Source organism: Haliotis asinina, chromosome 9 (assembly GCF_037392515.1).
Source record: "Haliotis asinina isolate JCU_RB_2024 chromosome 9, JCU_Hal_asi_v2, whole genome shotgun sequence".
NCBI lineage: Eukaryota > Metazoa > Mollusca > Gastropoda > Lepetellida > Haliotidae > Haliotis > Haliotis asinina.
Genome location: NC_090288.1, coordinates 58,295,857 through 58,313,422, shown reverse-complemented (window position 1 = coordinate 58,313,422; position 17,566 = coordinate 58,295,857). Strand labels below are relative to the sequence as shown.

General features: G+C 40.4%; 2 protein-coding genes across 2 annotated transcripts in view; both read right to left on the bottom strand.

Annotated features, from left to right (window-relative positions):
- Positions 1-1,925: 1,925 nt before the first annotated feature.
- Positions 1,926-10,120, bottom strand: LOC137297348 (kelch-like protein 10). The gene is made up of 5 exons (XM_067829357.1): positions 10,116-10,120; positions 5,603-6,963; positions 4,783-4,974; positions 2,436-2,555; positions 1,926-2,116 (listed from the first exon to the last, which is right to left on the bottom strand). Exons 1-5 carry the CDS (start codon positions 10,118-10,120, stop codon positions 1,926-1,928), a joined length of 1,869 nt encoding a protein of 622 aa, XP_067685458.1.
- The window catches only part of LOC137297347 (uncharacterized), a 66,313-nt gene continuing 58,469 nt past the window's right edge, over positions 9,723-17,566 (bottom strand). Inside the window, exons 22-28 of the mRNA XM_067829356.1 lie at positions 16,666-16,785; positions 15,216-15,403; positions 13,858-14,059; positions 13,310-13,376; positions 13,041-13,090; positions 12,381-12,635; positions 9,723-11,711 (exon numbers count right to left, since the gene is read on the bottom strand). Coding sequence (XP_067685457.1) covers positions 11,632-11,711; positions 12,381-12,635; positions 13,041-13,090; positions 13,310-13,376; positions 13,858-14,059; positions 15,216-15,403; positions 16,666-16,785 — 962 coding nt within the window. The 3' untranslated portion in view covers positions 9,723-11,631. The remainder of the gene's footprint in view (positions 11,712-12,380; positions 12,636-13,040; positions 13,091-13,309; positions 13,377-13,857; positions 14,060-15,215; positions 15,404-16,665; positions 16,786-17,566) is intronic.

The window sequence follows — 17,566 nt, the reverse complement described above, 5'->3', positions numbered from 1 at the left end:
GCAAACACGGAAATAGACTGGAAATTGTGCTGCTTCAACAGCAAGCACGGAAATAGACTGGAAATTGTGTTGCTTCAACAGCAAGCACGGAAATAGACTGGAAATTGTGCTGCTTCAACAGCAAACACGGAAATAGACTGGAAATTGTGCTGCTTCAACAGCAAACACGGAAATAGACTGGAAATTGTGCTGCTTCAACAGCAAACACGGAAATAGACTGGAAATTGTGCTGCTTCAACAGCAAGCACGGAAATAGACTGGAAATTGTGTTGCTTCAACAGCAAGCACGGAAATAGACTGGAAATTGTGCTGCTTCAACAGCAAACACGGAAATAGACTGGAAATTGTGCTGCTTCAACAGCAAACACGGAAATAGACTGGAAATTGTGCTGCTTCAACAGCAAGCATGGAAATAGACTGGAAATTGTGCTGCTTCAACAGCAAGCACGGAAATAGACTGGAAATTGTGCTGCTTCAACAGCAAGCACGGAAATAGACTGGAAATTGTGTTGCTTCAACAGCAAGCACGGAAATAGACTGGAAATTGTGCTGCTTCAACAGCAAGCACGGAAATAGACTGGAAATTGTGCTGCTTCAACAGCAAACACGGAAATAGACTGGAAATTGTGCTGCTTCAACAGCAAACACGGAAATAGACTGGAAATTGTGCTGCTTCAACAGCAAGCATGGAAATAGACTGGAAATTGTGCTGCTTCAACAGCATGATCATGTAATTGTTGTTAGTCAATAGGCAAGGCGTGAAATCGATGGTCCTTGTAGCATAATCCTGGCAGAGGAAGAACAGCGCCCACTTGCACAAATGGGAGAATGGGAGTTACAATCATTGTAGCTGAGATCACTTTGTGCAAGTGGGCCAAGTGGTCGTTCTGTTTGATAAATGTCTGTCCAAATGAATTTTGCTCAACTGGAGGGTTAATCTTTTTATGAAAGTTTTCAAGGACTGTGCATTCTTCTCTTCCATACAAATTGACATATCACTAAAGAACACTAGTTGTTAACAAAGATCTAGTTTATTGTCACAAAGGATAATGTTATCAGGGATAAAGTTGAAATGAAAACATGTCATCATTTTACTGACAAAATTGCCATGACGTTTAAGCATAATAACAAGACAGTAAAATGAACCTTGCTGTATCCCGAGAGGAGGGAGGTAAAGCAGCTTTTACGGTCTTCTTGATCATGAGTAACAAATTAATCTGCTTCTTCCGACCAAAGTACGCCACGATCCGAATTGGCATTACGTCGTAGCATGGATTCAGGTCGTAGCGAGAGGACTTTAGACATTTCGGCAACCATTGAAACTGGTAATACCGTACCATGCTGGTCTATGACTGCGCCAGCACGATCATAGGATCCGAAATCCTTCATAGATCCGAAATTAAGGGTTCGTCTGCAAATCCTCATGATTCCTTTTTGAAAGAAGTGTGTTTTCTTAAACACTCGCAATTTGTGAAGCCCAGCTATAGCTGGTCTCCCTTGCCGTGATATTGCTGGACTATTGCTAAAAGCGGCGTAAAACAGACTCACTCACTCGTTCTTCAACATTGTGTTAGGTTTAACACTACTTCTATTAGTATCCCCGATTTCAGCTGTGAGTAACAGCAATCGTTACATGAACAGTAACTTTGAAATTCGTTAAGAGTGAACTAGGAACTGTTTCGGTGGTGAATACATAAGCGAATGGTTTACATAAGCGAATGGAATTATAGCTGAAGTTCAAACCTTTTTGCCTTAATTTCTTAATTTCTGACCATATGTTTGATATTACAGATTTCGGCGTTAACACATCTAAACATTCAGAGCCTGAGATTGAGTCTATATACGTCATGCTCCTGCCAGTCAATACTGGTTGGCGATTTCACTGTTTTAGGTGGCGCTCTGTATCAAGGCATGAAACGGAAACGTTAATCGTAGTTTCTGATGTTGGAGCAGATGAACTTGGGATCTCGGCCATAGTACGTATAGTCCCGTACATTTTGTAGGTCAAGGACCGTGCACGCACTGGTTGCGCTACGACCAGTCAGCAGAGGTGCGGACGAGAACCACTCGTCCTCGTAGATGTCGTAACATTCCACCTGTGCTGTTGTTGACGTCCCTGTGAGAACATAATGAATAATAAATGTCGTGACCTTCGCTGATCACCCAATGTAATGCCACGGAATCGCATGAAATTTATACATTTGCAGATAAATGCACATTTGTACATTATCGGGTTGTTTTTAGAGTAGAGAAGAGATTAAAGAGATATCCAAGGTTCTTAATCGGGTGAACCTGGGAGCCCACCTATTTTTCTCCTACAAGGTATGGTTGTTCAATAATTACTTGTGTTACTTTGGGCGGAGAAACATTCATAATCGTGCAATTTTCTATGTAGATGCCCTTTGTATATGACAATGCGTCAAACAAGTATTTACCGTCGTAACCGCCGATTGCGAAGAGGAGGCCGTCACAGACGGTGGCGGCAAAGTTGCTCCTGCCGATGCACATGTCTGCTACCAGCACCCAGTGTGACAGACGGGGATCGTACCTCTCAACTAGGGTGACAATGAAATATCTTGACATAATTTACTAATCGTAAATATTCAATTCTGGACCAGGCAATCCAGTGACAAACGACATGAACATTGATCTATGCAATTAGCATGCAATTACATGTTTCAACAAGGCCAGTGAGTCTGGCCACTTGATCCCATTAGTCGCCTTTTACGACAAGCATGGGTTACTGAAGATCAATACCCGGATCTTCACGGATCCACATAACCCGGGTATCAACGTGCTTTTATACCCTGCACCCTCGTTGTAATGCCACCCTGGATATAATGCCATGTTTTACCAAAACGGATTAATACCCTATGTAATGTAGTGGGGGTATCTTTTGTTGTTTTGTTTGTCGTTTTTTTTGTTGTTGTTGTTGTTGTTTGGTTTGGTTTGTTTGCTGGGGTTTGTTTTCATTTCATAAGCACGATATAAAACAAGCATGGACTGTGCAACATTATGGTGACAGTATGACACATTTGCGTGTTAAGTATGAATGAACTGGGCAACTCTGAAACACAGTAACACTTGTAACTCTGTGTAAGATCTAGTTGAACACCGGTATGACGTCATACTATACACACTGTGACGAAACTAATATGGCGTCACCGACCGTCTTTCTACAGTAAAACGTGGAATGATGTCTTTGAGTATTAAATACCGCATAAAAATACTGATTTGCCGCCGCGATACCATGAATGCTGCGATACAACGAGGTCCGAGTAAGCCATCCAGACATCATTCGAATTGTGCAGGAACCACAAGAGGTAAGCCATCACTGCCCAGCAAAGCCATCCAAGCGGATTATACTTTCACCGCGAAACGGATTGTCGGAGAATCACATCTGCACCCTTATGTTTACACTTGTCATTCGTGAACAGGACAGTTTAGCTTCATACCTATTCAGGATAGTGTCCGATATGCGACGCCGGAAAAGAATGAAACACGCACAATATCTGCAGACTTACCCACTTGATACCTTCCGCCATCTTTGAAAACATGCAAGTTTACTTTTGGTTAGGCTTATGGTAATGCTTAGGGTTAGGGTGACGTGACACTAAACAATATGGCTGGTAGGTATCCAGTATTATGTAGGTGTCCCCACAAATGACATGTGTTCGTGTTTTATTCCTAAGTCACGTTTTTTCAGTTGTGTCTACCTGAGCTCGGGAAACCAAAGTATGAATTTAGCAGCTATTGACCATCTCAATAGACCATGTCAGTCTGTCAATCAAAACTGGCGCTTGCGTCAGTTTCGGCCAATCAGTAGTCCGGGCGCGTTTTGTGTATTTGTCAGACTTATTTCCTGGGTCTAATGATGTGGTTGTGTTCACGCTTTTCGTAAAATGACGCTGGGAACTTAAGAGGAACAATATAATTCAGCTCCCCTTTCCCTGCTAGTATCATAGACGGATCTTTGTCAGATAGAATATTTCGTTCGAGAGAAAATACGCATCCCACTATCATGCAGCAGCAGGCCGGGACGATTTTTCATCGGGTTCCATTTCACTCGCCAATTACAATCTGTCAAGTAAGTTATATTAAAAATGAAATACGAAAAACTTTCCCCTTTAAATATCACTCACAGACCACGAATACCAAAGTACCACTAGCAGAATTCATCAACGTCATAACGGACGTTTCGCCGGCGGTGACGCCATTGTGATTAGTGAGTGGTTGTCCCCACTAACGTCAGAAACGAAGTGGGCGGGGCCTATCGGCCCAGACTGGATCGATCTATTGAAATCGTCTCCTCCTTCTCGACATATTTGTACCAGTTACTGCCGCACTGTTACTGTTACTCTCGTCTTATCTTGACTGACAGGTCCTGCGAAATTTGTTTTGATGGTACTCTCTGCTGATTGGATACTGAATTTGTGGGAGTGTCATATGTGCATAAATTAAACAGTCACTGGATACATGTCACACCTCAGTATGTATTCCTTCGCTTGGAATGTTTCTCAATCTCAAAATAATTATTTCTGTCTGTTTTAAATCATATAGATATGCTCGAGGAAACTACTACAGATACTTTTTTCGTTATCCAATTTAATTTTAAGGACTGACTGTATTTATTTCCGATCGCCGAGGTATCGAAAAACCTCCTTCGTTTGGCAGTTAATAAAATAAGAATCGGACTTCTGCAAATGATAATGGTCGAAAAAATAACGATACCCTTATATTTCTACTATGCAGCTTTCAACGGGTCTTTCCCGATGTCATTACCTGTTTTTAATCTCCGATTTCCACTGAATCCTCCAATAGCGTAGACCGCCCTCCGATACCTGACCAATGCCACCCCGCTCCGAGGAGAGGACAGGGACTCCAAGTCGGTCCACTGGTCAGTGTTGGGATCATATACCTCTGCTGAGTCCAGACACTGCTGGCCATTGAAGCCGCCTCCAACATACAGCTTCCCTGCAACACCAGATACTCATCATACAGCCAGAAGTACTCCCAGGGAGCTGAGAACGCAGAGCACGGGGACATCATGCGATTTGTTCAGAGCAAATATACACATGTATTGGTTTTGAGATCATACCCGGTCTGTATTAAAATGGATTGTTATCATTATTATTATTTCAGTTAGTATTCAAACTATACAAAAACATTTGTTTTCAAGGCCTTTTTGCACATTTCGTGTTTTAATTTTATAACAAAGCAACCGAAGCCAATAAATATGTTAAATTGATAAGGAAAATGCTGGAGAGACACATATTGTGTTGATGTATTGATAAATGACTATAACTGTCATTAAACGTTACAAAAGTAGCCATTGTATAAAAGTTTTACCGACCTACGTTTAAAACACTGAAGATGTACTTGTTGCACTAAACAACACAGCGAAGAGCTGTCCGACAGGGACTATATATCAATGTTCGGTCAGCTACCTGGGCATTGCAGAAGCGTTTTGAAGTTTTGTGACGCCAAAGTCATAATGCGGCTAAACTTTCTGTCTTTCAATTGGCTCAATATTATGTTTGATCAAGAGAGGGATGGGTAGTGCATGTCTCTCCAGTGAGAAAATCAACAAACATCACCTTACCCCCGAGGGCACTTGCCCCTGCGTCACTCCTGACGTGTCTCATGCTAGCTGCAACCGCCCACTGATTCCGTGTAGGGTTGTAATACTCCACCGAACTGTGTCGGACGAACCCGTCAAATCCCCCACAAGCGTACACGTGATCGTTCAGTGCCGCTGCGCACACGTAGCAGCGTTTTGCATGCATTGGCGCAACTTCTGTCCATACCTTGGTGAGACAATCGAATTTTCGAGTCGTGTTTAAATATTTTGTCGCTGTGTAACCCCCTACCACATAAATGTTTTGATCTAGAGCGACTAAAGCGTGGTAGGCGATGTTCTGGTCAAAGTTCAGCTTCACGTTGCGATACCAGCAATCTGCGCGGTCGTCGTAGGTTTCGAAGAGTCCACACACGCCATCTTGGCACCAGCCTCCAAGTACGAAAATGACCTCGTGTGGCACTCTTGGGCGGAGCATGGGGTTCGACGTTCCCTGGAGGAAAGGAATCCGGCATTGTTGATTGATTTCACACAGTTTGGAGCCTTTCTTCACAAGTGCTGCACAGTCTGGTGACTTAAGAATGTCCACATTCCCGAGAAGACAGTCTTCGAATGTCCTCGCCCTCACGAGACCAAGTCGGATGGAGGACAAAAGCCTATGATAATGTTTTTTGCGGACCTTCTCATCAAATTTTACCCAGTTCATGATCGCATGCACCGCTTCGTCCTCCTCGGGAAAATTGAGTTCATCCGCTTGTAGAAGTTCGCACAATTCGTCTATAGTAAGACTCTGAAATTCTGAGTTTCTCGAAACTATGTGAGCGATGTTTTTCAAAACGAACCACAGAGACTCCTTTGCTAGATTCTGACAGTTGAAATATTGCGCCAGTCTCATTATTCCGATACAGTTCTCAACGCACAGACTTTCACGCAAGAAATCACTGCAGATCTTCACAAGCCCAAATACATGAAGTCTGTCGGCAACACACAACACGTTTTCAATATTATTCGAGTTAAGATTTACATGTCTAGTGTAAGCATACATCACAATAGCCTCCATATCTGCATGTCGAATTCCTGGAATTTCAATAGCTGCCTGACACGATTCTTTCATTTGCGATGTAAAGAGAGCACGAAAGTAAAGACTGCAACTCGCCATCACAGCTCTGTGAACATAAATCTTTTTACCTTCGTCAGGAAAGTTGATCAGTACATCACAAAATAACCCTTCCTCTCTCATTTCTGTTAGTTGAGAATGAAACTCCTTTGTGAATTCTTCCATGACTTCTGTCATCGTTGCTTTAGCTTGTACATCGTCTTGTGATACACACGTGGAAGCCATCATGCCGTTGAGCGACAATCGAATGACGTCATCGATAACGATCCTTAGCAACAATCACCACACAACATCAGCATTGAAAGTCATTCGGGTATGATCGGACGTTCTCGCTAGAATTCTCCAGTATGGTACCATTAAACGTTGAAGCGAAAAATTCCGTTTATTGGTAGCTCACTGGACCTTATTAAATCAATATATTAATAAAATACTAGTCGGGAATCGAATTTTGAACTAGCCTGTAAAATTGGTCTAGGTTTGTTAAGTACTTGTGAATCTCTAAATTGTAAATTTTACAAAAATTTCAAATATTCATGATGGGTTTTTGCCTACATGTTTCAACTATTCGTGTTAGCAGGCGTTCTGGTTTAATTACCGGGGCGTGGGGGATTCTGGCGGTTAAAGCGTTCGCTCGTTATGCCGAAGATCCGGGTTTGATTCCCCACATGGGTACATTATGTGAAGCCCGTTTCTGGTGTACCCCACATGATATTGCTGGAATATTGCTACTCGCGGGAAAAAACCATACTCACTCACTCGCGCAAAATTACCGTTTGATAAAATGCTAAATTCATTTGACAATCGATTTCGATCGAAATCACCTTTTCACCTCGACCTTGGTAAGGGGTCGTGGTTTTGCTTTAACGACTAAGCCTATGTAGATATTGTAGATTGTATAAAGTTTGTCGGATATTGTATCTATAGTATTACGTTGTGAATACTACTCTATTTTGTAATTGTGTTAAATGTAGATCGTATAAACGCTTGACGTGTACAGTATTTAACAATGACATTACGTATAATTATACTTTTGAATGTGTATCGTGATTAATGTAGTATGTATAACGGATCTACGTATTGTGTATATGTTCATTGAAAGCTGATTGATGACTTTAACTGTAACAGATTATTATCAAACAATCACGTAAAAGGTTCCTGTGACTGTCTTGTAATAAACTCCTTGTTTATTTTACTCAGGTGTTGTGTTGTGTGTGGGCTGGTATAGCCATACCTCTTGCCAACTGAACTCGTGATTTGATATATGTGGTGGTATGGGCGGGGTGTAGAACACACATCCTTCTGGTGATTTTTCCATTTAATGTTCGTTCAGGGTGCAAACTGGCTATAGTTTAAAATGCACAGCTGTGTCCAAGATCGGTGCTTATAAAAATCCGATTCTAAAATAATGTTGATAGTATTAACTTTACATCCCTCACTTTCATGAGTGGTTGGGAAAATCAACAAAGTCCCCAGTCTCGGGTCAGTGCACTTGAGGGATGTTTAAGACGATCGACCTCATCGGGTCATATGACATTTGTGATTTCACCAGATAGTTGAAATTGTATCTGTGAATTAATCATCATAGATGTAAATCATCGGTTCCGTTTTTGCACACAAAAGTGTTACAGCTTACAGCTGCCCAGCCCTTATGAACAACGTGAAGTTCAGGGTCTTAGTTGCGATGATCTGGCTCAGAAGAAACACTCAAGCCATGGTACAATCAGTCTTTGTGCTCCCATGCAAATATATTCCGATATCTTTTCCACTGATGCTAGACAGAAGACCTTAAATTTGGATTTAGAAAAGATGGCACCAATCACGTCATAATCTATGGTGTCAGAACTGGTTATCTTAGAAAACAGATGTCTAATAACTGTATAACATTCTAACACATACATTGAGCGTACTGTTTTCAAAATGTGGAAAAAACGAGTATATATATTGTTACGAGCGTGTATTTTCCGTGATTTGAGTTATCAATTCTTATTGCTCTAGTTGGAATCGGGTCACAATTTTTAAGGTTTTAGTGTTAGTTATAAAGGATCACATTCGTACAGAAAAATTATTTAAGCAGCATGCCTCTAAGGCAGTACTTTGGAGTTATCTGCCCTTGGCTTTCTATTTGTTGACTTCCGGGAGACTATTCTACAGCAGTCCACGTTGGTGGCGATGGTAGTATGTGCTCGAACTTTCAGGAAATGACTGAATGTATCTATAAATGCTAGTTGCCGTGTTGTGTACGGACACGGACACTGGAACATGCATCACCAATCGCCGCCAACACTTGATCTACAAAACCACTGCCAGACTGGTCGCTGTGGTACATTCTGCATAACTGTTTCTCTCTCGCACTAAAACTTTGGTGAGTTTGCTATATATATTGCCTTAGATTTTGTCTCATTTGTACTGTATTTGAAATCGATATTGTGAAATTGACTTGTGACTTTGTATAACTTCCTCTCTTTGCTTAATAATACAATATTTGAATGTTTTAGACTTGTCTTTGTTCTGTTTTGCTGGTTCACAGTGGATTTCTTACACCATTTTGTCACGGCAACGTTTTTAACCGTAACAATATTTTCATACATTCATATGAACAAATCCTAAAGTTGCTTTTAGTTTCAAATGGTGACATAAATGATAGTGAGTTTACACCTCGATCCTGTTTAACAGGTAGGCCAGTTGCCACAAGGCCGAACGCCAGAGGCCCAGAATCTTAACTTACACGTGGATGTAAATATTTGAATGTTTAAAACCGTTTACATATTATAGCAGCATACTCATGACCATGTATTTTATGTGTAATGCTAGACTAACACGGGTGTATGTGTGTTATCCGCTGCCCCCATCTACCACCACCACCACCCAACACTCCACGCAGTATTTGTGTGGTGCCGTTACCCCCATTAAAACCCCACGCCCACCTCTAAAATATAATAAATATAATATGTTATAATGAAAAATAATATATAAAAGTAAAAACATTCTTTATTATGTGCAAACCTTAGAAAAAACACAACTCACACCTGTAACAGAATTAACTTTAATATACCATCCGGTGTACATGCAGTTATAATACAATAGATTCCCACAGTTCGTTTTTATATTCACTTTTTATTAATAATCAGTTAAAATTAAGAATAAAACATGTATTTTCTTCTGCTCACACACACCAAAACAGCCACTAGCTAACTCTAATGTGTTCATTAATCAGATTTATTTAATATGAAATATCATAAGTTTGAATTCCATAAAAGTATTCTGATATATTGCGAATGAGATAATACGAGAATAGTATTTACATGATTAGATTAAGGTAGAAGTTGGATGTATAGGGATGTGCTGGAAGAGGACGGAATGTTTACGACAGCATATATAAGTACAAGACAACTTCAATGGACGGTTTACATCAATGCTTACCCCATTACCCATAGGCCAGTTTCAAACACTTTGGCATGAACATCATAATGTTAAAAATAAATAAACTTGAAAAATGGACGGCGGGTAAATAGGACGGTTGAGAAATCACAGTCAGTAACCAGTAGATTATGCAAATGTAAATTTGCAGAATATCATAAAAATACTCCAGTAATATAATACCCTTGTGCTGGACACGCTCCGACATGAGGAGATGAAAGTACCTTTTATTGGATCACGATCAATTTAACGAAATTCAAACCCTAACCCAAGTGAAATTATGTAAAGTGTGTGAGTGAACATTTTGGGAAGTGCAATAAATGTTTCAGGAAACATATTTAAGGGATTTGATACAGAAGACAGCGGGTCGCGAGAATACAAGACCTTTGTTTTAACTATAGATACATATCGTTGTTTCAAATACAAATGCTACTTAATGATGTAGTATTCTAAACACCAATCTAATTTGCAATCTTAATCCTTTAAATCGGGCCACATTTCCTGATAACAGACTGATGTCAAACAGAAAATGGATACACCAAAAACATAGGAAAATATTTCGGAGAGGCAGCATAGTAAAATTATACTGAGTTTGTGTGTGTAAAATCTGGATTGTATCAGCTGACAATGACATATACTTTAAAATTGAAATCTCATATAAAGGAAAATATGAAAAATAGTTCTGTATCAAAATATACACAGTTCAGGGCGTCGGGTGTGTTAAATTGTTCTCAGCAGTCTTTGTAAAGCAGTTTAACCACGTTTGGTATATTGTTTTGCCAAGAGACAAGACTGAATATATATCGTTTCAATTTTTGATTTGAAATTAATATTCTCCCAAAGAAAGCAGCAAACTGGAACTAAGAATTTCAAATGGTATCGACAACAAGTCAGACAAACGTTCTATTTCACAATATACAAAGAGATAATATGCATTAACAAATGAATAAATGCGTTTTTAGAAAAGAAAATCGTCACAAAACTTATTAAGCCATTTCAATGGAATGACGTTAAAAAAAAGTAAATATACTCAACAAAGCCAGTTAAGGACCACCCCAATCTTAAATATTTCAGTATTATACGACCATGATATGGACTATTAAATACTTGAATACTGAAAACTGAGGTGATCCTTCACTCTGTTTGTTGTTAAGTACATTTGCTTTGTCGTAAAACAAAGAATCAACTGGTAATGGCTTGGTAAAAAGTTGTAAATTTAAATTTTTTTTGTTTGAATACTGCATAGATGTGACAGCTAACGTGTGTACGTTCATACTGAGACACGTAGGAAAATGTGCAGAAGGAAACAATATTCCACGTTTTAACAATTACATGACAATCATAATCGTCAAATAACCTTAAATGTCTATATCTTCAACCCTTCTCCAGTTCCTGTCACTTCCGGGTGCAACATTCACGTGTTCATAACAGCCTGTCAGTAACTATACACATAGGAATAACAACTTGTCAACAGATATCACATTGTCTGGGCTAATGTTATATGCGAGCAGAGACTGATCTATTTCCCGCAACAGCTGGCCCAGTTGAATTTCACATCCCACCCACCTCCATTGTTTTTGTGGATACCTTGAGCCGTAGCTGAAAAAGACGAAAAATGCATAAATAAATAAAAGTTTCATGTTAAGTATTTATTGCTGGTATAGAACGACGTGTGCATGTGTGTGTGTGTGTGTGTGTGTGTGTGTGTGTGTGTGTGTGTGTGTGTATGTGTGTGTGTGTGTGTGTGTGTGTGCATGCTGTTTTCAGTAATCCAACATATAAATGCTCACCCTCTGATCGTGATATCCAATGTCTTCTAAATGGATATACAATGATATCACAAGAAATATCACAGAATACATTTCGTGATGGATATGTAAGGGTCAAAACGTATCATGTTATGCCATTCTCTATCCAAAAAGCTATTAGCTAAATACTGGTGTAGAAAATATTTTAAACAATACCTCAAGCTGAACTGTTCAAAATAGTGAAAACCATCTTGTTGTCATTATTCAAGGGTCTTCTTTACATTCATGAAAGTAACAACTTATACACATTTACAAAGTCGTACGTGGCCAAGCTTGCTGATTTGCTCATGTCATTGTATCCCAATTGCGAAGATCGATGCTCATAATGTTGATCACTAATGTGTTTGGTCTGGACTCGTTTATTAAAAACATTCAGTCACAGACATAGCCTAGACTGTTGAGTGAGGTGTTACACAGCATATAAATCACAACAGACAAGCATATTGAAATAAACAGTTACCTCCCCAGTTCCCGTCAGTTAAGGAAGCGTCAGGATTGGCGGCTTGCAAGGCAGGGTTCTCCTCCCACTTCACTTTCTTAGGTTCCTTGAACGTGGATGTTGCTTTAGCAGTGTCAAACTTCTCTTTGCGGACAGAAGCCCACGTGTTGCCGTTGTCCTCACTGCTCATGTAGGTGACGCCGTCGTTGCCGAGAGCGTAGATCTCCCCTTTGCTGGGGTCGTGTCCGATCATACACCCGAGACGCTCATCCATGCCTTAGTATAGAGGACACTGACGTTCAGTGACTGTCTGTTTTATTTGTTCGTTTTTCGCACTTAGAAATATTCTAGGAATCATGATGCAATCGAGCAGTTATTTAAACATGTACACCGAGGGAAAATTGTTATACGGTGCCGGTGTGGACAAAATTACTTCAAAAGAAAACTTTTAAATCACCGTTATAATTACTTTTTAACAGTCATTCATGCAAGTAGAAGAGACAAAACCCTTTCAACGTGCATATGAAATGGAAAACCGTTCCTTACAGCTGGTTCGAGTAACACGTGTCTCAAATTAGCAAGAAAATACGGAAAGTAGGGTAGTAAGTACTAGTATCTTACGAAGTAAATCCCTTGTCTCACATGTGTATCAGGAGCAAAGTAGGATAACTTTATACGTACGTTTCCATGTGTCACCGTCCGCAGTTTTGTAGCAGGCCTGTTTCAGTCCGCTGTGTGGAAAGGTGAAATGAGATACGGGTTGAACGTCTGTAACTAGTAGTGTAAGGGCGTGCGTTTGCCTGTGCGCGCACGTGTGTGTGTGTTCTTCATACGTAAGATACAATCGCATTTTCATGATACATTAAAATACATCCGCATATTTTTCATTCAGTAACATCCACATTTTCTTGATACAGATAATCAATTTACATAAAGTAGACAAAACTTACTCGTCAACTGCGGCGTCGCACACGAAGAGGTTGCTACCGTCGTGAAGGAAGCCGCTCCTGTGCCATTCTGAGGATCGATTATCAATTCATTAGATATGGGCTACACTAGAAGTCGATTGATAACATTAGTACAATGTGTGAAGACCTCCCACCTTGGTATTTGGGAATTATTCGAAATGCGGTGACGACCCACGTTCAAAACAGTAGCAGTAACACTCATTTTTTGTAAAATGCTAATACTTTCTAACTCCGGTAAACATGCCTCAACTTGACAAAAGACTACTCAGTTAAATCTAAACACGTGTCTAAGCCGCTTTTCCAACATCAATACATGCAAAATCAGTCGTCTCATGTTAAGAGAAACTGCATTGCTGGCGTCTACAAACAATTATGGTTTTTCAAAAACAGTCTAAAACCACAAATTAAAACAGAAGATGGCTAAAAAAAAAGAGCCCCAGCGGATTCCCTGTTGCTAAACCATTTCTGGAAATGAATGGCTGATCTGGAGCCTGTAACCGTTTACAAAATAGACTTAACATAGGTTATACCTGTATTTGTGATGGCCTCTTCGTAGACTCCTTTGTCGGTGTCCGATGATGCGACGTCATTGCTTGTAAGACAGCCCATAAGATCGAAGGTCACGCCCAATTTCTTCGTAGAGTCGCTGTCGTCGACGATGTAGATTCTGATGTAACGGGATTCAACCGAGTCTCCCACCGTAACCTCGGATGGCACGGACGGGACAGTGATCTGAACAGCACAGAAGTGATATATGTTTTCAGTAGTTTTTCTTTAAAAGTACGAACAACCATTAACAGTTGCTGCATAAAATCGTTTCAACATACGCTAAAATACCATTTAAATACCAGTTGCAAGATTATCAGGAAAATTGCTCAGGAAAAATCTGTCATCCTACTTTTTCAGTCATCCCCTCACTGAAACGAGCATCCTGGTCCATTATCAACTAGGGTAGGATGCAGCAGTCTAAGTAACCATAGAGTCAGTATTATTCGTGACGAATACCAACTTTACTTAAGCTGCGGTACAATATTAAAACAATTCCCGAATCTGCAGCTATGCTCCTTGTATTGGGGTTTAGAGGGCAGTTTGTAACCAATGAGTTTATTTATAAACTAATAGACATTGAATGAGAAGACAATGAAGTTTGGCGAAATATAACGTACCGAGTGTGACATTGTGCCTGAACATAGCGTCGTTTTATCAAATATGTAACATGCTTGATTATTCAATGTATAATCAATATTACGTTCTTATTTCAGTTCTGTTATGATGAATATTCTGGAAGTTATTTATTGTCTTTCATGACGTTGTTTTGAACACATTCGGAATGACAAGTGCCTATGAGATAGCTATCCAGTCGCGTTTTCGAGAAATTCTGCCCAAGTTAGAAACAGACATGACAGGCGTGACGCCATCCAGGTGCGGTGAGGTGAAATGAGGTTTAACCTCGTACTTAAGAATATTTCGTCCATATGACGACATGCATGCGTGTGTATGTGTACTAGCCCAGACTTAGGATGGTTTTATATTGCTAGCTCACTGAGATACCATGTCACAGTTACCCCACTCAGACACATTATACTGAGTCCGAACGGGTATAACGTAACAACATTAAGCAGGTACTGTAGTACGGGTATTCGAGGGGTAAACGTGTGGTTAAACTATATATAATTTTGATAGATACAAACAATTCCTTTTAAACCGAAAAGGACCCCAGTGTGATGGGAGATTCTGAACCTGGGGTAATCTAGACGTGCCCCCATTTGGCCTAAGTATTGTAGAAAGGGCAAGGCAGAAGACAACTTAATGCGGTTCTGGGACTGTGACATCGACTGACGTCAAAAAGGCGAAGCAGACAAAAACCTCCCTTGTGACGAACACTGACCTCGGCGCCTTCAATCCATGCGTATCCGTCATTGCTGAACGCGGGCTTGATCTTGGTGACCGTTGACCCGAAACCGACACCGCTTCCTGCTTCCACTTTGATTTTCTGAATTGACGCTTTGTTGCCAATGTACACTTGGAAGTATCGCTGCTGCTTTAGAGTTCCAGGTCGTACAAAGGGAGAGAACCCTGCAAATGGTGAGTTAATGTCGGTACAGTTTGCTGGATATTGTGAAAAGCCATTAGTTAGATAAGATAACGTCAGAATGGGTTGTTTGTTGTAAAAGCAACAAAGCAACACACATAGTGTAATGGCGCATCAAGAATTCGACCTCAGAGTCATAGATTTCTGTATATTTTATCTAAATAAAACAGCGTGTGTGCATTTCTGCTGTGCCTGAATGTGTTTCTTATATGTGTGTATTTCTTCACACACAACTTATTCTAGACAGGTCTCTTGCTTTGTATGAAGGTCCTGAATTTGAAGGTTTAATTACCATTTACGTGAGTGAGTGAGTGAGTAAGTAGGGGTTTATGCCACATCTAGCAATATTCCAGCATACACCATTTACAAGATTATTATAACACTATTTAATGACTGATCTCTCTGTTTCGTTCGTGCATTTGTTTGTACTTTATCGCTGAACGTGGATGGTGGGACCGGATCTAACAGGATCGTCTCATATGGTATTCTGGTTGCAGCAAGTCACCCCAGTTGCGTTGATCCGTCTTTTATGTCGATCACTGGACTGTCTGATTCAGATTCGATTGTTGACAGGAGGCTTTCACCGAGCTTGAATATTTACGGTTTAAACAACAAACAAGAATCTATTTGATAGTATACAACTTTCCCGAAACACCTTAACCAACATTCTCTCCAAAAATATACCCCCTCCAGATGAGGTTTTACACTGCTTTTAGCAATATTCCAAAATATGACGGAGAGGGCACCCACATGGTATCGAACCCGGGTCTTCAGCGTGACAGGCGCATTTAACCACGAGTGGACGAAGCTCGTTTAGTCATTAGATTTGATTGGGCGAATCTATATGCATGGTATCATGGTAACTGACGGTGTACAGAATTGTCCCAGCCTTTACATTAGCAAAACTTATTAATATGAACTTCGTTCCAGTTTTACGACGGCTAAGACAATTGCTGATAAAATATCATTGTTTTAAAGCAGCAGTGGAGTGACATATCCAATTATGAAGCTGTCGTGATGGGTGCGCATAATGGTTATAGCGGTCGCTGTACACGCAGAAGATCCGCTTTCGATTCTTTACATGGTCACATTGTTATGCCCGTCTTGGGTCTCCCTGTTCTGCTGAAATGCTGCTAAATAGCACTAATACATGTCGTGAAACTGAGATCTTAGAGATTCGGAGGCTAAGGTATCAGAGGGGCTCTATCGACCAGGCAGTCCGATGTCTTATTGGCCTTCACAATACCTGTCCCACCAATGCGCCCGTTGACGGGTTCACCCCCGGTGTAGTGGTCTGGCGAGCCGGAGATACGGGCGTCAAGGATGCCGGATCCCGTCAACAGAGATGTCACGGTACAGGTTGTTGCTGAAACATAAGGCACCTTGTATCAACGACACCCTGACAGCAAACTAAATAATAGGAACAGTTTTAGTCAGAACGGGTGACCGTTCCAACTTACCTGTCGTCATCAATTCCTGTCTAATCAACACCTGCAATCACATTTCTCACACTTAACACCGCGACTCATGTGCCCATGAAGTTCGTGCTCTGTCAGGAATTTCAATTTTACACCACAGGCAATCTGCTGCATCGCATTTATATAAATCACCTATAGTGTCAATCTGTAATATTATCATAAATTTGATTTCAGAATTCATTTATTGCAGATGAATATTGCCTAAATTCAAGGGTTTCAGATGCGGCTGAAATTCGAATCCGAGTGATCATTACAAATCAACAGAATATATTTGTCCAAATATAAAAATTCAAATGAACAAGAATGTGCTCACGATAAACTGCCTAGAGAAAGCTCGCATCCACTTGAAAATTTGATCAATCAAACGTTAATGTTATCAAAATATTACTTTGTAAAAATCTGGCAGTAACACTGTAAACCTGTACTCAAACAAATAACAGCCCCGACACCACTGTCAAATACACTACGTTCATACCGAACTGACTGATATACCGAAGTGACGGTTATACCGAACTGACACATGTACCTAACTGACGGATATAACGAACTGACGGTTATACCAAACGAATGGATATATCGAACTGGCGCATACACCGAACTGGCCGGTATAACGAACTGACGGATATAATGAACTGACATCAATATCGAATGTTTTGTTTTGTGTTGTTT

Coding starts and splice junctions, on each gene's coding strand:
- LOC137297348 (XM_067829357.1), bottom strand. Junction 2,556..4,782: donor AAATCGGAGATTAAAAACAG/GTAATGACATCG, acceptor TTGTCACCCTAG/TTGAGAGGTACGATCCCCGT. Junction 2,117..2,435: donor CGCAATCGGCGGTTACGACG/GTAAATACTTGT, acceptor ATGTTCTCACAG/GGACGTCAACAACAGCACAG.